Raw genomic sequence first — 21,064 nt, forward strand, 5'->3', positions numbered from 1 at the left:
TGTTAAAGTATCAAAAGTAAATGTGACCGATCCACATATTTACATGTATGTATATATTGTATATGCTGTATTCTATCAGATCTGATGTTCAACTTTTATTGATTATCAGAAAATGTTCAACTTTTACTTTGACGCAGCATGTAATCTGTGAAGTAACTGATAGATAGATAGATAGATAGATAGATAGATAGATAGATAGATAGATAGATAGATAGCTTTATTTATGGGGTCATTGTATCCTGAAGTTGCTGTGGAGAGAAGCAGCGGGGGGGCAGCTGGAGTCGAACCTGTTGAACTCGTTTGTTCGTTTCCCTCAGCTGTTCCTCCACCTCTCCTCTGGAAGCTGGTGATCTCTCTCACCCCTCCATACATCCCTGGTGTTGTTGTTCTCCAGTTTGTGTTCCAGTTTCCATCTGTAGTTGTCTTAGTAAGTACATTTAATACATGCAGTGAAGCAAAAAGTCCAGTTTTTACCTCAAAGTGGAAGTTAAAGTGGCAGAAAATGGAAATAGTTGAGTAAATGTTTGTGGAAACATTCTGTTACAGGTAGAACAGAGATATGATTATAACATGTTGCTGAATGTTATTAGTTGTCCTCTTTATTATAATTATTATTATCATTATTATTATTATTATTATCATTATTACAGAATTATTATTTGGATATATAAGTTCTGTGATTGTCCAAACCAGGTGGATCAGTTTGTCAGCAGTCGTCTGGTGAACGTCAGCCGCTCAGAACCACCAGGTGACGGTACAGAACATCGACCCGAGATTAATGTTTGACTGCTGCTGTCACGTTTATCATAGCTGGCCTGCTTTCACTCGGCGCCATGAGGAAACAACCTGTATTCAGGTCACATGTCTGCGGTGCATTCAGGGACAGTCATGTAGCACTGGTCACAAACTGGCCTCTCTCCTCTTGAACCTCGTCGTTCAGGAGGTTTTCTCCCTGAACAAATATTTACATTTACATCAGCTGACAAAGTGCTCCGCTCATCTGCTCACTGTGTTCAGGTCAACACCGGCCTCAGTAAGTCCTGCAGGTACCGACACACTCACACCGTTTGATGTCACGTCTTATAAAAACTGTTTGCTGTCATGATGGTCAGACAGAAGAGGACCCTGAACACATCACAGCAGGTCTGAGCCTGCAGGTCTGAGGCTGCTGCGACTGCTGTATGAGTCGGCCATCAGGTCATCAGGTCATCAGGTCAATGGACTGAACAGAACACATCAGAACCACCTGCCCCATAAACCAAAACCAGAGTCCATCAGTCTGCTTCACAAACACCCAATGAGCCTGATTTACAGCAACATCGTGTTTGACTCCTGAGAATTCAACCAAAATGTCACAAAACATTCTTCATCATCATCTTCATCACAATGTTCAAAAGTCCTGGATCGGAACCAAAACTTGGTCGGGTCTGTTCTGGGCCGAGGCCGGTCCTACTGTCATCTGTACTTTATTTGTTGTTATTATTTGCTGTACTGCTGTTGGTCCTGAGTGGAGTGTCACAGTCTGTCCTGTGAACTCAGGTATGGAACTGGTCCCAGATCAGCTGCTGTTTACACGAGTTTCATCAGAACAGATCGTCTCTGTGGTGGGACGGGCTGATCCACGGCTGATCCACAGTTTGGACTTTATGCTTCCTATAATTCATCGCAGAACTTCAGTGTCACATTTAATATAAAGTTGTTTTTCTGTCACGTTGAGTCTGTTTGAGAATGGAGGAGCCGAGCAGAGAACTGATCACAGTCAGTCTGAAGTCAGAAACAGTTTAAACAGTGAATCGTTTTTGAAACTCTAAAATATCTGAGATAATAAACAATGAGACAGTTTAGATCTGGACTTATTGAGTCTAGTGTGGGTCGTCCAATTAATTAGCTTATAAAATAGCTGCTATATTCAGGATGTTCTTCACTAAATCAGAAGCGGCTGTGACGTAGTGCGTCTTGCTGCCACCAGGGGGCCCCGACAGAGCTGCCTCCTTCAAATAACGTTTACAACATATGAAAATATATATTCTACTCAATCATTGAAATATAAAAGAATCTTGTGTCTCAAACTCAATTTTAATGTTAATCTATTAATACATTTTAAAATGTTACACGTTAGCTCTACTTTGCTTGTTGGTACAAGATTAACCAATCGCTTATGAATACAACATATAAATAGATAAGCTGAAATATACATTTAACTCAATGAATGACTATAATAATAATCATGTTGTATTTAATCTGTTTCAATATTAAAATGTGTATAAAGAGGCCGTGAAAATACTGAAGCGGAGACAGTAGATGAAACTTCACCAACAGGGGGCAGCGTATCACTGGAGTACCCGCTAGCTGCTGCTAACTGTAGCTGCCATTAGCTAATTAGCTCAGTTAGCCATGAAGCTAGTGTTTCAGGCTGGGGCTAGCTGTTAGCATGCTAACTGCAGGACACATCTGTAGGACACAGAGCAGAGGCGTCTCTGACAGAACGTCAGCACAGTTTTCTCTTCACACCGTTACATTTCTACATACTGCAGCTTTAAAGAGGCTCTGCGATCAGAGAAGATTCACTCTGACACAAACTGTCTCCATCAGTGAATAAACCAGCTGCTCTCAGAGGAACAGAAGGTCCAGAACACCGTGTGGAGCCACAGAGGTGGCAGGGTCCGCCACATGACACCACAGTACACACAGGTAAACAGTGTGTGAGGTCACAGAAGACCGGATCCTCTCTGTGAAGAGGAAACATAGAGCTCTGCAAGAGGAACCAGAATAATCTGTCTGTGTGGACTGAGACGGTTCTGTGGGTCCGTTTGATGATCGGTTGTCTCAGTCACATTTCTACAGCGTGCTGCTTTAACTGTTGAACAGGTTCTGACTTCATCCAGACTGTGGGCTCCTGACAGAACCTGGGCCACATCCCATCTGTACCTTCAGGCTCATGAATGGAACGTGTCCCGCCCCGCCCCGCACAGCCCCGCCCCGCACAGCCCCGCCCCGCCCCGCGCCTCTGACGACACGTCGATCACTCCGTCACAGCTCTCTGTGATTGGCTGGCTTCAGGTGTTCACGTGAAGGCTGTGTGAGGCTTTGAAGCCACAGAAAGTCGTGCTGCGGGTTCAGACAGAGAGGAGAGCAGCTCGGGACCGGAACCGTCCAGAGACAGGACCGCGGAGGGAGAACCACAGAGGAGGCAGGACCTGGTCCAGGTGTGAGCGCGCTCCAGGTGAGACACACGGCTTCCTGTCAGACAGAGCGGAACCAGCAGAGCGGTTCGGTCAGGGTCCGACCTGAGCAGCCCGCGTGCACAGGTGGGTGTGTTGCTCAGCCACACAGGCTCTTTATAGACCGGAACCAGACTGGTTCTGAAACAGACCCAGTTTAATGCTGAGAGTCATCCTTCCATCCAGAGACAGAACCTGTGGAGGTGTAGTGGACCGGGCTGAGTGCTGTGTGACGGAATCTGCTGGCACTGACATGGACTTTAGTCCCAGTTCAATAGAATCTGTTTAAAGTTCGGATGATGCAACATGAGATCAGGTCTGGTGCTCTGAGTCCAGTTGTGTGTTCCGCTGGTGGATCTCACGGCACAGGAGACGTTTCTGGTCCTGATGGTCCAGTCAGACTTTCTCCTGACAGCTGAGTTCAGTGACCCGTCTCACAGCCTCAGAACCAACATGACCCAACACGACCCGCTCCTGAGATCAGCCAGAACAACGAGAGGTTAGACGGAACAGAAAAACACAGAGACAATGATCCAACATGATTCAGACACTGAACCAAACATCAGCTCTGTGGGATAAAACTGACTGGATCAGAACCAACACGGACTTCTCTCCCGTTCACAGGCCGACGTGTTTCTGCTGATTTATAATTACATTTCGTATTTACTGAGGGTATAATGTGACTGTGGTGAAGTTAGTCTCAGGTTGGATGTTCACTCGGGTCCAGCTGAGACTTTACTGAGGTTCTGCCAGTGTGAGCAGCAGGAGGACGGTCAGCTCAGCTCCAGAACCTCCCGCTGAATCACTGAGACTGATTTAGGGACCGTCATTAAATTACTTAGCACGAATATATATATATATATATATATATATATATATATATATATATATATATATATATATATATATATATATATAATTGCAGTTTTTTCAAAATCTTCCATGTCGTGTGACCCACTGAGTCCAATCCAGCAGCAGATCTGTTCCTAAGTGGGCCAAAGAAGACACACCTCTTTGTATTGTATTTTAGTGCTTCCTCAGTTTAGTACTACAGCTGCAGACGAGCTCACAGCTGCAATTATGTTTCATCTTTTCATAGAAATACTCTCTGCATAAATACATTCACAGTCTCCTTTCTTGGCCTTTTCAAAATGGTTGCTGTCCGTCAAACACTGGGCATCAGACGTCTGCAGTACTGAACTGAGGAAGCACGAACATACAATACAAAGAGTTCTGTCTCATTTGACCCACTTAGAGTCCGTCCACACATAAACGCTTCTCTGTGTAAATGCACTTGTATTGCATCGTTTTGGCCGACCGTCCACACAGATCCTGTAAACGCACTTTTTTGAAACCGGGTCTCAGGGTGGACAAATCCAAAAACGCAGCCCTCCCGTTCTCGTGTGGACGGAGAATCCACATACTCTCCGTATCGATGACGCCATCGCCCCACCCCTCGCCCTCTGAACCCCGCGACGTCTCATAACAACAACAACAACAACAACAGCAACAATGGCGGACTACATGCTCGTGTTGGTGTTTCTTGTAACTTCCTCTCCTTGTAGTTGAGTGTGAGTCGCAGCAGCAGTTCGACCTCATTATCGGTCCACACAAATGATTCTGGTTTCGTTGAACTAGACATTTTCATCTTCTTCTTCTTCTTGTGTTCGGTTTCTCCGTCTACTGTCTGTTTGTTTACAGCGTGCAGCTTTATGCTCACGCTCCGTCTCTTCTCCGTTTCTGGTGAATTTCACCTAGAGTCCTGGAATATGAATTACAGCGTGTCGAGTCGTTTTCAGTGGATCCGTGTGGACGCAAATATTCTTGAAACGATGCCGAGGAAGACGGAGGGAAAAAAAAGATAGTTTTGGTACGTGTGGACGAGGTCTTAGGAACAGATCTGCTGCTGGTTTGGAGTCACTGGGTCACATGACATGGAAGATATTGAAACAACTGCAATTATTTTGTATTAATATATTTACGCTAAGTAATTTAATGACGGTCCCTAAATCAGTCTCAGGGATTCAGCTCGAGGCTCTGGAGGTGAGCTGACCGTCCTCCTGCTGCTCACACTGGCAGAACCTCAGTAAAGTCTCAGCTGGACCCGAGAGAACATCTAACCTGAAACTAACTTCACCACAGTTATAATGTGGACTTCATGTGAGCAGAACAGCAGAACCGTGTTTACTTCTGTGGTGATGCTGAGCCTGCTCCTGTGTATCAAACTGGATTCTTTATTTTATGACCCTCAGACATCCTGTCCTCTCTGGACTCTCTCATATGCCCCGCCCACTTGTGTGATGTCATACTCACGCAGTTAATCATCATTGGTTGAGGGTTGTTATGTTAACGATCGTCCCGTCACAGTGAGCGTTGGGTCTGAAGTGGTTTAACGATCTGAAGCTGTCTGAAACATCTGCGATCAGTAATCTCCTGCTCATAGATGTTAAACTGAAACTGTTTGAGGGTCCACTGACAGAAACTGTGATGTCATGATGATGTCATGATGATGTTCTGAAAGGTTTCTGGTCACATGACGACTCGTCTCTTCTCTGTTTCAGCGTACTGACTCCTCCGAGGTCATCATGCCGATCGACATGGCCTTGCCTCTGTTCCTGTCCAATGAGGACTTTGTCTTCGGGACGTCTCCTGAGTCCTGTGGACCTGCTCTGAGCTCCTGCCTCAGGTTTCAGCACTCGCACCGGGTCGATCAGAGCGACGGCGGCCGGTCCTCCAGGAAGGACTCTGGAAAAGTGAAGAAGCAGGTGACGTTTGCTGATCACAGAGGTCTGTCTCTCACCAGAGTGAAGGTCTTCTCCCAGTTCAACGACCCCATCGACATCCCTCTGAACATCCAGGAGATGCTCAGCTCCGCTCTGTCTCTGACGGCGGAGGAGGACAAACTGGTTCTGGACTTCACTCAGCCCTCCTCAGACTACCTGTGCTTCCGTCAGAGCCTGGAGAGGAACTACGTGTGCCTGGAGCACTGCCTGCTGAAGGACAAGGCTATAGAGGGAACCGTTAAAGTCAAGAACCTGTCCTTCCAGAAGTCCGTGAAGCTGCGGGTGACCTTTGACAGCTGGACCAGCCACACGGACGTAGACTGTGTTTACATGAAGGACACGTATCCCAGCTCGTACAGCGACACCTTCTCCTTCCACGTGTCTCTGCCCGCCGAGCTGCAGCCTCACGAGCACGTCGAGTTCGCCGTCTGCTACGCGGTGGATGGACGCCAGTACTGGGACAGCAACCAGGGCAGCAACTACAGGGTGGTCTGGTCCTCCATGAAGAGGATCCATCAGGACGCCTGCAGCCGCCACACCGACTCCTTTCACTTGGGGATTCACTTTGACCGATACGGCAGCCCCACCTGTTCACACGGGATCTTCCCTGATTGGCCGAGTTACGCAGGATACGAGAACACGGGCCCGTACTACTGAACAGGAAGCAGACGTCTGCGGTCCTCTGACCCACTTCAGGCCCGTCAACTTCAGTCCTGACTGATCCGATCAGCTCTCAGTACAGGTGTGAACGAGACCATGTTCAGAGGCGGTGGACCAGTGACCTCAACATCACCAGACTCCCTTAACAAATGTGGTGATTTTAAGAGTTGATTCATGAGGAGAAACTGAACAGACTCAGTGAAACAGCTGCAACAGATTCTGAATCATTTTCTCCTTCTTGTAAATTCAGCTTCAAATCAGAACATGAGGTTGTTTGTTTCTGTGACAAACGTGTGAATGTGAAGTGATGGACTGAGAGCTAAACACTGACCGGATCGCTCAGGACGGAGGGAGACTCTTCAGCAGACTGAACACGCCCTGAACACTAAATATGGCCGACACTGTTTCTTCACTGGTGTCGCCTGGCGTTGCTTGGTGTCGCCTGTTGTCACCTGGTGTCGCCTGGTGTCGCCTGGCGTCGCTTGGCGTCGCCTGGTGTCACCTGGTGTCACCTGGCATCGCCTGGCGTCGCTTGGTGTCGCCTGGTGTCGCTTGGTGTCGCCTGGCGTCGCTTGGCGTCGCCTGGTGTCGCCTGGTGTCACCTGGTGTCGCCTGGTGTCGCTTGGTGTCGCCTGGCGTCGCCTGGCGTCGCTTGGCGTCGCCTGGTGTCACCTGGTGTCACCTGGTGTCGCCTGGTGTCGCTTGGTGTCGCCTGGTGTCGCTTGGTGTCGCCTGGCGTCGCTTGGCGTCGCCTGGTGTCGCCTGGTGTCGCCTGGCATCGCCTGGCGTCGCCTGGCGTCGCTTGGTGTCGCTTGGTGTCGCCTGGTGTCACCTGGTGTCGCCTGGCGTCGCCTCGCGTCGCCTGGCGTCGCCTGGTGTCGCCTGGCGTCGCCTGGCGTCGCCTGGCGTCGCTTGGTGTCGCTTGGTGTCGCCTGGTGTCACCTGGTGTCGCCTGGCGTCGCCTCGCGTCGCCTGGCATCGCCTGGCATCGCCTGGCGTCGCCTGGTGTCGCCTGGTGTCACCTGGTGTCACCTGGTGTCGCCTGGTGTCGCCTGGCATCGCCTGGTGTCACCTCCACCTGTCAGTGTGCTGTGATCGCCCTCCTCTGCTGATTATTCTCCTGATGATGATGATAATCCTGATGCCTTCGTCTGTTGTTCCGTTCAAACAGACTCAGTTTTCTGTGATGGAGAATCAGAAAGTCGTCTCAGTGGAGGAACTGCAACCTGGATAATTATTTTTATTTTCATTTCAATATTAGAATTGTATATTACCAAAGTGTAAATGGATGAATGATTGCAGCTGTGCTGAGTGTCCCTGCAGGGAAGGTTTAATGTTTTACAGGACATGTTGCTCCAGATGTTTCAACACCGCTGGTTTCATGTCACAATCCTCTGGTTTCCACACAGCAGAACAGCTTTTAAGTTTGCACCTGTTCAGATCGGATGTGTAATTCATGTCTCTGTGTTTTTTAAAAGCTGAAGTTCTTTTAGCGCCTGTCAGTCAGCGTGCAGGGCATCGCACCCCCGACTCTCTCAGTCTCTGCATTCCAACCTTTTTGCACATTTTATCATGAGCTACCTGAGTCAGGTGTGTTTCTGTATCATTTAGCGTTAGCATTAGCATCTGTGTCCTGTCTGTGTTCACTGTCCTGTCGTTTGCACATGCCCAGTGTTGACCTGTCTGAAAGTGATTTAAGAGATTCTGATCAATAAAGTGAAGCTTTTTAAGTGGTTGTGTTGTTACAGTGTGTGTGTGTTGTTGCACAGTACAGAGTGAATCCTGCCTCCAGACACCAGAACACAAACTGTTCAGCACTGTGATGATCGGACCGCTGTGACAGTTAACAGAACCTCTTCACTGTGGAGTTAGAAGGTAGAGATAGATGGAGGTAAAGATGGCGGCTGTGCTGCGGCGGCCTCGGCTCTGCTGTGCTGACGTGTTGGTGTGTATGACCTGCACGTCGCTGCTCGTGGGACTGTGGAAATGTGGGACGCTGTGGACGTGGATCTGCTCGTCCTTCAGCCTGCTGTGTTTGTTCTGCAGGTAACACAGGTTCACTTATGTAACCGTGGAGACGAGTCAACAGGAAGTGCTTTACATTTGTTTACATTCAGACAGAACTGAGGGACGGCTCTGAAACGAGGCCACTGCAGTATTGATCACAGATTATCTCTGTTGATGCATTGCAATTCGTTCACAGAGCTGGAAAAGAGATTATTGAGGTAAAAGTACAAATATCACAATCTGTTACAGGTGAAGTCCTGCAGGACAAATTCTACTTAAACATCAGCAGCCTGGTGGGTCCTGGTGGGTCCTGATGGGTCCTGATGGGTCCTGGTGTGTCCTGATGGGTTCTGATGGGTTCTGATGGGTCCTGATGGGTCCTGGTGGGTCCTGGTGGGTCCTGGTGGGTCCTGATGGGTCCTGGTGGGTCCTGATGGGTTCTGATGGGTCCTGGTGGGTCCTGGTGGGTCCTGATGGGTCCTGGTGGGTCCTGATGGGTCCTGGTGGGTCCTGATGGGTTCTGACACATTTGTTGTAGGTTACATTAACTTCTTCTTAAATCTGAGCTTCAAGCTGATATATATTCATATACTGTGATTTAGTTTTACTGTTTCAGAGGTTTTGTATGTGTATATTGGTGTGATGTGTGTGGCCTTCCTCCCTCAGATAAAGGTGCAGATGAAGAAGACTTGTTCCTGTTCCGCACATCTTGTCCTGCAGGTGGAGACAGAGTCCTCCCTCTGGTGACAGATCAGCAGGACAATGAGTTTTATGTATGGATCAGATAGTAAAGCTGCTGATGGGGCTGCAGCACTCCCTAAAACACGACTATAACATATGCCGAATTCACTAGAAGGCCCAAATAACTAAGAATGTGTGAGAAACAGTGTTTCAGAAAGTTTATTAAGCTGCTCTTAAGTCGAAAACTCACAAAATTAAGAGATTTTCTAAGGCAGTCTGGGGACTGTCTGCCCCTCTTCAGCCCCTGCTGCTGTTGTTGACTGCAGCTGATGCTCAATGGGCCGTTTCTTTATTTAAATGTTGTATATTTTACTTCAGTGTGTTAATGACGTCATGTTGATATTTTCTTTATGTATTTATTTTGACATATTTTGCTTCAGTAAAGTCTGAACTGACTTTCGGCTGTAATATCAGACTGAACCTGAACTCTGGAGGGTTTAAAGCCATGAGGAGTGTTTAACTCTGCTGATCTGAAGCTGCTGAACCAAGTGAGGACAAACACTTTCTCTCCTCCTCCCTCCTGTGGAGAGGTGGAGGAGGAGGAGGAGGAGGAGGAGGGCTCACAGATCTGACGCAGTGAGCGGCTGCTGCCTCACTTCCACTCCCCGCTCCCAGGAAGACACTCGGCGGCTCAGTAAGCGGCAGAAACACGGAGATACTCCCCGGGAGAGAGAGCCAGAGGACGGTGTGTCGTGGCGATGAGGACGCCGGAGGAGGGGAGAGTGCAGCCCCGGCAGCGGAGCTCGGTTCGGGGGTTAGAGCCGGAGCTGTGAGCCGGTTCTGTTCTCATTGTGTCGGAGTGGCGCAGGAGAAAAGGATGCCTCCGCGGCCGCACGCGCTCCTCCTGCTCCCACCGACACGCGCGATCGTTTCCCGACACAGACCGAGTTTCCTCCGCGGCCTGACGGAGGCTCTGCTGATCACTACCGAGGCTCACCGTCCACCATGCTGCCCGCTCCGTCTCCATGAAAACTCTCAATGAAAACAAGGAGGAGGAGGAGGGGTCCGGCTGCACCGCCATGGAGGACAAGGAGAACAATCTGCGGACGGCCAGGCTGTGGAGGGATGCCGCCCTGCGCTCCAGGAAGCTGCGGAGCAACCTGCGCCAGCTCACCCTCTGCTCCAAAGACAACCAGATCATCCTGCCCGAGGACATAGCCGAGATAGAGGTGCTCAATCTGGGCAACAACTCCCTCCAGGAGCTGCCAGACGGGCTGGGATCCACCCTCAACAACCTGCGCATCCTGGTGCTCCGCAGGAACAAGTTCACAGCCGTCCCCCAGGTGGTGTTCGAGCTGGGGCAGCTGGTGGAGCTCGACATGAGCCACAACTGTCTGAGGAGTCTCTCTGAGGCTGTGGGTCAGCTGAGGGGGCTGAAGAAGCTTTGCATCAGTCACAACAAGATCCAGAATCTGCCGGCTCAGATCGGAACGCTCCAGTTTTTGGAGGAACTCGACATCAGCTTCAACGACCTGCACGATTTCCCCACATCCTTCTCCAGCCTCTCCAAGCTGCGGACTCTGGACGCAGATCACAACAAGCTGAACCAGTTCCCCCCTGAGATCCTGGACCTCAGCGAGCTGGAGGAACTGGACTGCTCCGGGAACAAGTTCGAGACGTTACCAGCAGACATCATGAAGCTGCAGTTTGTCAAAATCCTGTGGCTCAGCAGCCTTCACATGTCCTCGTTACCGGACTCGTTCTGCCACCTGAGCCACCTGGAGAGCCTGATGCTGGACGGGAACAACCTCACAGGGCTGCCTGCTGCTTTCAGTCGTCTGCAAAGACTCAAAATGATTAACTTGTCCTCCAATGAGTTTGAGAGCTTCCCAGAGGTTATTTTAAGCATCACAGGACTCGAGGAACTTTACCTGAGCAGGAATAAACTGATTCATGTCCCAGAGGACATCGGGCAGCTGGGGAGGCTGGCCAACCTTTGGCTGGACAACAACAACATCACATATCTGCCCGACTCCATCGTGGAGCTGGAGAAGTTGGAGGAACTTGTTTTACAGGGTAACCAAATAGCCATACTTCCAGATGATTTTGGAAAGCTGTCCAAAGTGAACATTTGGAAGGTGAAGGATAACCCTCTCATCCAGCCTCCGTATGAGGTGTGTATGAAGGGCATCCCTTACATCGCTGCCTATCAGAAGGAGCTCGCACACTCGCAGCTCGCCGTGAAGCCGCGGCTCAAACTGGTTCTGATGGGGGCGAAGAACGCTGGGAAGACCCGGCTGAGGCAGAGCGTGGTGAGCACTCAGAGGGATGTTGAAGAAAACCAGGGAAACAAAGGTATCGAAGTCACTAACTGGGTGGCGGATGCTGATCGCTGTCTTACATTTCTGGTGTATGATCTGTCAGGGAAGCAAAACTATGACCTCATCAAACCCTTTTTTCTCTCCCCCGGTGCTCTCTACGTCCTAGTTGTAAATCTCAAAACATACTCGTCCAGGAACTTTTATGCCCACGTCGGGTATTTCCTCCACCTCCTCAGTGCCAAAGTACCCCATGCTGTTGTGTGCTTGGTGGGCACGCATGCAGACCTTTGTGGAGAGGTGGAGGTGGAGGAGAAGACGCTGGACATTCACAGACTGATCGGCCTGCAGGAGAAGAGGGACATCCAGAGCCTGAGGAGTCTGGCTCTGCAGGTGGATCAGGCGCTGGAGCAGGGCTACAGTGTCCGCTTGTCCAGCCCTCACGTCCTCTTCTACGGGGTCTCTGACAGGAACCTGAGGCGGAGGAAATCCCAGCTGCAGTACATGCTGAACCACCGGCTGCAGATCCTGTCGCCGGTGCTGAGCGTCAGCTGCACCGAGACCCAGAGGAGCGTCCAGCGGCTGAGGGAGAAGCTCATGTCCGTCGCAGACCACAGGGACATCTTCCCCAACCTCCACCGAGTGCTGCCAAAGTCCTGGCAGATGCTGGAGGAGTTGCACTTTAAGCCCAAAGACCTGTGGCTGTCGTGGTGGGACTCGGCCCGTCTGGGCCTCCAGGCGGGGCTCACAGAGGACCGGCTGCAGAGCGCCTTATCCTACCTGCACGAGAGCGGGAAGCTGCTGTACTTTGAGGACAGCCTCACTCTGAAGGAGTATGTTTTTCACAATCTTCCAAGATTCATTGCAATTCTCAACGTCTTCTTCCAGAGGGACGAGTCCACGCTGCTGGACCGGCTCCTCTCTGAGGGGGAGCGGGGGGACAAGGGGAGGGTGAGTCTGGTTATAGAGGACGAGAAGGGCGAGAACCTCAGGGTGACCCACCTGCAGCAGCATGTGGAGGGCTTCCTCCAACAAGGCCTTCTGCCCTCCAACGTCATCCGCCTGCTGCTCCGACCGCTCATCCAGACCCAGCAGGATCTCCACCTCATCATGGAGCTTCTGGAGAAGATGGGCATCTGCTACTGCATCAACAAGCCCCGCAGCAAGCCTCTGAACGGAGCCACAGCCTGGTACAAGTTCCCCAGCTACGTCAGCAACGAGGAGCCGCAGGCGGAGGCGGAGGCCGGTGGCAGCTCTCTGCCTCTGTGTCCGTTCTTCTCCGTGGAGCAGCTGCACATCCAGTACAGCTTCCCCTTCCTGTTTCCTCCTGGACTGTTTGCTCGTTTCAGCGTGCAGATTAACAGCCACGTGGTTCAGAGGTCGGACGGCAGGCATCAGATATTCGCCTACCGAGGTAAAGTCCCCGTGGTGATCAGCCACCAGCCCTCGAAGGGGAAGCTGCAGGCAGAGACTCTGTCCATCGCCAGCCACGCCTCGCTGCCCAACATCTGGACGGCGTGGCAGGCGGTCACGCCGCTGGTGGAGGAGCTGAACGTGCTGCTGCAGGAGTGGCCCGGCCTGCACTACTCTGTTCATATTCTGTGTTCCAAGTGCCTCAAGAGAGGGTCGTCCAACCCACACGCCTTCCCAGGTAAATCACCTTTACTGTCCTTTAACACCACATCAGCTCTCTGTCCTGCAGCAGGATGTTTACGTTCAGTCATGTGATCATGTGATCATGTGACCTGTGGAGACAAACAGCACATCTCGTGCTCGCTCAGTGGATCTGTAAACATACGAAACCTGCAGGGCTCATTTTACACTTTCACTGTCATATTCAATATTTAACATGTGAAGATGTACAATAAGTATTTAGCTCGAACCAACAGTCACAACCAGATACTTGTGTTAACAAGACGAGTCGTCACGTTTGAGAAGCTGAACCAGAGAATCTTTCTTACTTTTACTGATAAATAGCTGATCAACAAAATCATGTCATCTTAATACAGTTTCAGAATGTTGTGTAGCAAACACGCTCAGCTCGCGTTACGAACCAGCAAGAAAAGTAAAGATGACAGAATAAAATATTCACATAATAGCTGATTCAAAGGAATGTTTATACAATAGGATGTATTGATAAATAAGAACAAAGTGTTGTGATATAAACAAATACATTAAAATCATAAATACACGAGAATCCACATGGAAGCACTTCACTTATTGATCCGCTTCAGTTACTCTGATCAGATGCAGAGGACGAGGAGGAGGCCGAACAAAGGCTGTGTGTGTGTGTGTGTGTGTGTGTGTGTGTGTGTGTGTGTGTGTGTGTGTGTGTGTGTGTGTGTGTGTGTGTGTGTGTGTGGCAGAGATAATCCTCAGTGTCCTGATGTGCTGATGGATGAGGTCATCATGGCAGCTCGACCCGTTTTTGCTGAACGTCTCAGGATCCGTCACGTGATGCGATCCATCGGAGACATTTGATTGGGTTTCCTGTATGATGACATCATCACTGCGTGTCAGCAGCTTCTGTATGAAGCTGATGTTGATCTCAGACTTTAGCCGGCAGAGATTTGATTCTTATAGAACAACAGGAAAGATGAAGTCACCGGGTCGCACGGTGTGGTGACTATTTTCATATTTTGACGGATGATTCAGGATCATTTGTGTTTCTCCAAACCAAACAAACACGTCGAGAAACAGATCTGTGGGTCTGTTTGTCAAAGTTTATTGATCTGGTCTTGTTGTGGTTTCAGTAATATTTTGAGTTACTCTGACATTCAGTGAAATCTTCTTTTTGGATTGTTGAAGTTCACGTTGCACTTTGGGAAATGTTTCTCACGGTTTTCTGACCTTTTGTACTTGGACTCAACAGAACCCAGAGACAGAGTGTTGCTCAGATTAAAGATGGAGAACAGGACAGATTATTATTATTATTATTATTATTGTTATTATTATTATTATTATCAGAGACGCTTCACTCAAATGAAAGGACTCCTCGGGATCTGGTGAACTTTAGATTCGGAGGTGGCAGCAGAGAGTTGGATTAAAATAACTGTTCATGTTCGTACATGCTGAACATGTCTGAAGGAGCACACACACACACACACACACACACACACACACACACACACACACAGTCACTGAGGCGTTTTATAGCTGCAGTCTGATAAGAGGTTCGTTCTGTCGACATCAGGAAACGCTTTGAGTTTCTCTCTCGGGGCCGAAGAAAGAAAGCATTCGGCTTTATCTCACATTGTTTGCAGCTCCGCGGAGGAATTTCCTCTGTGAGTCACGAGATGCGTCTGATTGTTATTCATTAAACAAGCCACTGTTCAGCTCAGGAGGCTCAGTGTTGGATTAACAGGGCCGATCCAGGTGGAGCAGAGGTGGTGCTGTGTGCTGGTTGATGATTAGCAGGTGAAGAATGGAAATGACACAACACACAGGGACCGACACCTCAGTGTGTAGCAGGTCCACCTGAGCCGACACCTCAGTGTGTAGCAGGTCCACCTGACCGACACCTCAGTGTGTAGCTGGTCCACCTGAACCGACACCTCAGTGTGTAGCAGGTCCACCTGAACCGACACCTCAGTGTGTAGCAGGTCCACCTGAACCGACACCTCAGTGTGTAGCAGGTCCACCTGAACCGACACCTCAGTGTGTAGCAGGTCCACCTGAACCGACACCTCAGTGTGTAGCAGGTCCACCTGAAGCCCGACACCTCAGTGTGTAGCAGGTCCACCTGACCGACACCTCAGTGTGTAGCAGGTCCACCTGAACCGACACCTCAGTGTGTAGCAGGTCCACCTGACCGACACCTCAGTGTGTAGCAGGTCCACCTGAAACCGACACCATCACTCAGTGTGTAGCAGGTCCACCTGAGCCGACACCTCAGTGTGTAGCAGGTCCACCTGAGCCGACACCTCAGTGTGTAGCAGGTCCACCTGAACCGACACCTCAGTGTGTAGCAGGTCCACCTGAGCCGACACCTCAGTGTGTAGCAGGTCCACCTGACCGACACCTCAGTGTGTAGCAGGTCCACCTGAACCGACACCTCAGTGTGTAGCAGGTCCACCTGACCGACACCTCAGTGTGTAGCAGGTCCACCTGAACCGACACCTCAGTGTGTAGCAGGTCCACCTGAACCGACACCTCAGTGTGTAGCAGGTCCACCTGAGCCGACACCTCAGTGTGTAGCAGGTCCACCTGACCGACACCTCAGTGTGTAGCAGGTCCACCTGAACCGACACCTCAGTGTGTAGCAGGTCCACCTGAGCCGACACCTCAGTGTGTAGCAGGTCCACCTGAGCCGACACCTCAGTGTGTAGCAGGTCCACCTGACCGACACCTCAGTGTGTAGCAGGTCCACCTGAGCCGACACCTCAGTGTGTAGCAGGTCCACCTGAACCGACACCTCAGTGTGTAGCAGGTCCACCTGAGCCGACACCTCAGTGTGTAGCAGGTCCACCTGAGCCGACACGTCAGTGTGTAGCAGGTCCAGGTGTTGTGTTGTTGTTGGTGGAGGATGACAGAGTGATGTGGTCACATCCAGACTGAAGACTTCACCTTGAATCTCGTCTACAGCTCCATGTTTTCTTCACCAGACTTATATTTTAAATATGTGTTTTCTCTCTTCTTTTCTCCTGCTTCTGTTTGTTGTTGTTGTTGTTGTGTTGGTGTGTTTCTTTGCCCACTCCTCAGACCAACAGCAGGAACACACTGATCAATAATCCTGAGACTCTCCTTTGTTTTAGTCCTTAAAGAGTGCACACACACACACACATCCACACACACACACACACACACTCACACACTCACATGCACACAGTGTTTCTCGTGGCCTTGTATGGACTGGGTCTGGGTCTGGGTCTGGGTCTGGTGGCTGCAGCAGAGTTTGGCTCCACTCGTCCATCAGACTAAACACAGCGAGTTGTGTCGCTGCTTCACATTCTTGTGTTGTTCCTCGTCACGTCCTCGCGTGTCGTCGCCTGTAAACACGTTCAGTGTGTTTGTGTTCGCTGGATGATGACGGATGTTGGTGCAGGAGTCGGGTCGGCTGCAGGAGTCGGGTCGGCTGCAGGAGTCGGGTTGGTGCAGGAGTCGGGTCGGCTGCAGGAGTCGGGTCGGCTGCAGGAGTCGGGTCGTGCAGACTGGCGGACTGAAGCAGATGACAGGAGAAGTTGACCCTGGCTGGGGGGACAGTTTGGAGGCGTGTCTTGGTCTCAGGGTTGATTGATTGGCGTGTGGACTCAGGTGATTCCAGCAGGCTTCAGTCTGTTCTTCATTCCAGCACTGATGAACTGTGGATGTCTGTCAGGGCGCTTTGAGTCCAAACGGCCGGTGTGTGTCAGTGTGAGGGAAGTGTCCTGTCGGTTAAAGTGTTGATTTGTTTCTGAGCAGTTCTTGTTGTAACTCATCCACTGATCTCGTCTGGTGCTGACTCTGTGTGTACTGAGGACAGGCAGACGTGCTGATCAACAGAACGATCATCTGCAGCCGATCGTGAACACAACATGAATATTTAACGACAGTCAGCGTCAGTCTGAAGAACTTTCACTCTGCTGTCACTGCTCGTCCTAATCCTGTAACCGGATCAGTCGGATTACAGCCAGTTACAGAACCACAAGATGAACAGTGAGCAGAGCCGACCGCCCTCACTGAGACGGACGCAGCAGAGGAGACACACGTCCCTCAGCTGTCCCTCAGCTGTCCCTCAGGTGACCCTCAGCTGTCCCTCAGCTGTCCCTCAGGTGTCCTTCAGGTGTGTCCCTCAGGTGTGACCCTCAGGTGTGACCCTCAGGTGTCCCTCAGGTGTCCCTCAGCTGTCCCTCAGGTGTCCCTCAGGTGTGACCCTCAGGTGTGACCCTCAGCTGTGTCCCTCAGGTGTCCCTCAGCTGTCCCTCAGCTGTGTCCCTCAGCTGTGACCCTCAGGTGTGTCCCTCAGCTGTGTCCCTCAGCTGTGACCCTCAGGTGTGACCCTCAGGTGTCCCTCAGGTGTGACCCTCAGGTGTGTCCCTCAGGTGTGTCCCTCAGGTGTCCCTCAGCTGTGTCCCTCAGGTTTGTCCCTCAGGTGTGTCCCTCAGCTGTGACCTTCAGGTGTCCCTCAGGTGTCCCTCAGCTGTCCCTCAGGTGTGTCCCTCAGGTGTCCCTCAGGTGTCCCTCAGCTGTGTCCCTCAGGTGTGTCCCTCAGGTGTCCCTCAGCTGTGTCCCTCAGCTGTGTCCCTCAGCTGTGACCCTCAGGTGTGACCCTCAGGTGTGTCCCTCAGGTGTCCCTCAGCTGTCCCTCAGCTGTGTCCCTCAGCTGTGACCCTCAGGTGTCCCTCGGCTGTGACCCTCAGGTGTGACCCTCAGCTGTGTCCCTCAGTTGTCCCTCAGCTGTGTCCCTCAGGTGTGTCCCTCAGCTGTGTCCCTCAGGTGTGTCCCTCAGGTGTCCCTCAGCTGTCCCTCAGCTGTGACCCTCAGCTGTGTCCCTCAGGTGTCCCTCGGCTGTGACCCTCAGGTGTGACCCTCAGCTGTGTCCCTCAGGTGTCCCTCAGCTGTGTCCCTCAGGTGTGACCCTCAGGTGTGACCCTCAGGTGTCCCTCAGCTGTGACCCTCAGGTGTGACCCTCAGGTGTCCCTCAGGTGTGACCCTCAGGTGTGTCCCTCAGGTGTCCCTCAGCAGTGACCCTCAGGTGTGACCCTCAGCTGTGTCCCTCAGGTGTCCCTCAGCTGTCCCTCAGCTGTGATCCTCAGGTGTGTCCCTCAGGTGTCCCTCAGGTGTCCTTCAGGTGTCCGTCAGCTGTGACCCTCAGGTGACCCTCAGGTGTTCCTCAGCTGTGACCCTCAGGTGTCCCTCAGCTGTGTCCCTCAGGTGTCCCTCAGGTGTCCTTCAGGTGTCCCTCAGCTGTGACCCTCAGGTGTCCCTCAGCTGTGTCCCTCAGGTTTGTCCCTCAGGTGTGTCCCTCAGGTGTCCCTCAGGTGTCCTTCAGGTGTCCATCAGCTGTCCCTCAGCTGTGACCTTCAGGTGTCCCTCAGGTGTCCCTCAGCTGTCCCTCAGGTGTGTCCCTCTGGTGTCCCTCAGGTGTGTCCCTCAGCTGTCCCTCAGGCGTGTCCTTCAGGTGTCCCTCAGCTGTCCCTCAGGCGTGTCCTTCAGGTGTCCCTCAGCTGTCCCTCAGCTGTGACCTTCAGGTGTCCCTCAGGTGTCCCTCAGCTGTCCCTCAGGTGTGTCCCTCAGGTGTCCCTCAGGTGTCCCTCAGCTGTCCCTCAGCTGTGACCTTCAGGTGTCCTTCAGGTGTCCCTCAGCTGTCCCTCAGCTGTGACCTTCAGGTGTCCCTCAGGTGTCCCTCAGCTGTCCCTCAGCTGTGACCTTCAGGTGTCCTTCAGGTGTCCCTCAGCTGTCCCTCAGCTGTGACCTTCAGGTGTCCCTCAGGTGTCCCTCAGCTGTCCCTCAGGTGTGTCCCTCAGCTGTCCCTCAGGTGTGTCCCTCAGCTGTCCCTCAGGCGTGTCCCTCAGGTGTCCCTCAGGTGTCCCTCAGGTGTGTCCCTCAGCTGTCCCTCAGGTGTGTCCCTCAGCTGTCCCTCCGGCGTGTCCCTCAGGTGTCCCTCAGGTGTCCCTCAGGTGTGTCCCTCAGCTGTCCCTCAGGCGTGTCCCTCAGGCGTGTCCTTCAGGTGTCCCTCAGCTGTCCCTCAGCTGTGACCTTCAGGTGTCCCTCAGGTGTCCCTCAGCTGTCCCTCAGGTGTGTCCCTCAGGTGTCCCTCAGGTGTGTCCCTCAGCTGTCCCTCAGGTGTGTCCCTCAGGTGTCCCTCAGGTGTCCCTCAGGTGTCCCTGTGACATCTGACTGTTTCCACATCTTGTTTGTTGACGCAGACGTTTATGAGACGTGAATCAGATGATAAATCTTTAGTTCTGGTGTTTCTGTCACAATCCCAAGTGTGTGTGTGTGTGTGTGTGTGTGTGTGTGAGTGTGTGTGTGTGTGTGTGTGTGTGTGTGTGTGTGTGTGTGTGTGTGTGTGTGTGTGTGTGTAAGTGTGTGTGTGAGTGAGTGTGTGAGTGTGTGAGTGTGTGTGTGTGTGTGTGTGCAGCCTGTTGCAACATGTCTGTTCGTCAGTTCAGTCTGATTCACTTCAGACAGGAAGTGAGACGTCAGCTCTGACTTCTGTCTGTATATTCTGTGTTCTGTGTTCTGGCGGTGTGTTTGGGTCGTTCTCCGTGGCAGCTCCTTGTTATGAGGTGAGATGTGCGGCTGAGTAATCTCGTAGAGAGGATGACAGTCCTGTTACATCACCCCGCACTAATCCTGCTGTATTATCTCAGACATGTGGCCGAGACTGTGGCCGGTCAGGAAGTCCTGAGAGGATTTAGCCAGCAGGTCTGTGATGACGGTGGTTCCCTGAACGCAGCATCAGCAGACAGATTCGTACTCGTCTTCATTGTTCTGCCTCCGAGTCACATCGTTCATCCTGTTGAAACTTGACTGAAGGGAATGAAGAGTGTGTCGCTGCTGGCTGCATGATTATTAATCGTTATGTTTCATATTGTAATCTGACAAAGATCAAACGTTCACTGACAGACACAGCAGGAGACACTTCCAGTTACCCATTACTCCTTCATTCATTAGTCGTTCTTATTTACTCTCTTCAGTTTATGGTCCTCACCTGATGGGGGAGGAGGGAGGACTGGGTTCTGGTCCACTCTGGTCCTGTTGTCTGGTCCTGAGTGTTGGTTGGTGTCCTCGGCCTCTCCTCGGGTTTCTCTCTCTGGAATGTGTCCGGCGTGTCCCGGTTCTATTCTGGAGATGATCCGACGGTAACGTGAGGACGTGTTGTGGCCGTCAGCAGGACTGAAGGTTCAGCTGCAGCTGGGCTTCATGCAGTCAGGTGGTCTGACGGGCCGGTTCTGTTTCAGGCTGTTTGAGGGTTCTGTGTGTTTCAGTAACAGCAGCTTCTGAGCTGCAGAGTTTCCAGCATGAAGGTTTTGTGAACCCATGATTCAGTGTGTGTTCCTCCTCAGGGAGAGAAACAGTTTGTGCTCATCAGAACATCAGAGCGTCTGGAGGCTCAGACCATATCAGATATTATTGATCAGAAGTTTCTGTGACTGATGGTTTGGTTCAGTGTGGGCATCATCAGAACCTCCTGGAGGGACAGACGATGATGAGTGTGAACGGTGCAGAACAGTGAGGACACAGTGACTCGGCTCTGTGTTTAACTTGGAACCAGATCTCAACCTGAACCGGTTCCTGATCCGGTTCCTGATCCTGGATTAGAGGATTATTTGTGCAGCGTTTGTTTTCTCTCAGAACGTGTTCGTCATGTGATGAGACTGAAACAGGATGTGGCTGCTCGCTGACGGGCCGTCACAGACGCTCTGGACCCGTGTGGTGTAGAACCGGGTCTGAGCGGGTCGCTGCTGTC

The 21,064-nt window shown here is 51.4% G+C and overlaps 2 protein-coding genes and 1 long non-coding RNA gene across 4 annotated transcripts; all 3 read left to right on the forward strand.

Moving 5' to 3' along the window:
- Positions 1-288: 288 nt before the first annotated feature.
- On the forward strand, positions 289-1,710 carry LOC115592726 (uncharacterized). Its single transcript, XR_003986206.1, has 2 exons — positions 289-427; positions 694-1,710. It is a non-coding gene; the product is annotated as an uncharacterized LOC115592726 (long non-coding RNA).
- A 1,370-nt stretch (positions 1,711-3,080) lies between these two features.
- ppp1r3b (protein phosphatase 1, regulatory subunit 3B) lies at positions 3,081-7,092 on the forward strand. Of its 2 annotated transcripts, none has more exons than XM_030435759.1 (2): positions 3,081-3,223; positions 5,783-7,092. In XM_030435759.1, exon 2 carries the CDS (start codon positions 5,807-5,809, stop codon positions 6,659-6,661), a length of 855 nt encoding a protein of 284 aa, XP_030291619.1. In that variant the 5' UTR covers positions 3,081-3,223; positions 5,783-5,806; the 3' UTR covers positions 6,662-7,092. The 2 variants fall into 2 exon arrangements, with proteins under 2 accessions (XP_030291619.1, XP_030291618.1); XM_030435758.1 differs by having other exon boundaries at positions 3,097-3,308.
- Positions 7,093-9,954: 2,862 nt separating this feature from the next.
- mfhas1 (multifunctional ROCO family signaling regulator 1) lies at positions 9,955-13,811 on the forward strand. Its single transcript, XM_030435702.1, has one exon. The coding sequence runs from the start codon at positions 10,378-10,380 to the stop codon at positions 13,396-13,398; it is 3,021 nt and encodes a 1,006-aa protein (XP_030291562.1). The 5' UTR covers positions 9,955-10,377; the 3' UTR covers positions 13,399-13,811.
- The last annotated feature ends 7,253 nt before the right edge of the window (positions 13,812-21,064 follow it).

The sequence above is a fragment of the Sparus aurata genome, chromosome 12, assembly GCF_900880675.1.
Source record: "Sparus aurata chromosome 12, fSpaAur1.1, whole genome shotgun sequence".
Taxonomy (NCBI): domain Eukaryota; kingdom Metazoa; phylum Chordata; class Actinopteri; order Spariformes; family Sparidae; genus Sparus; species Sparus aurata.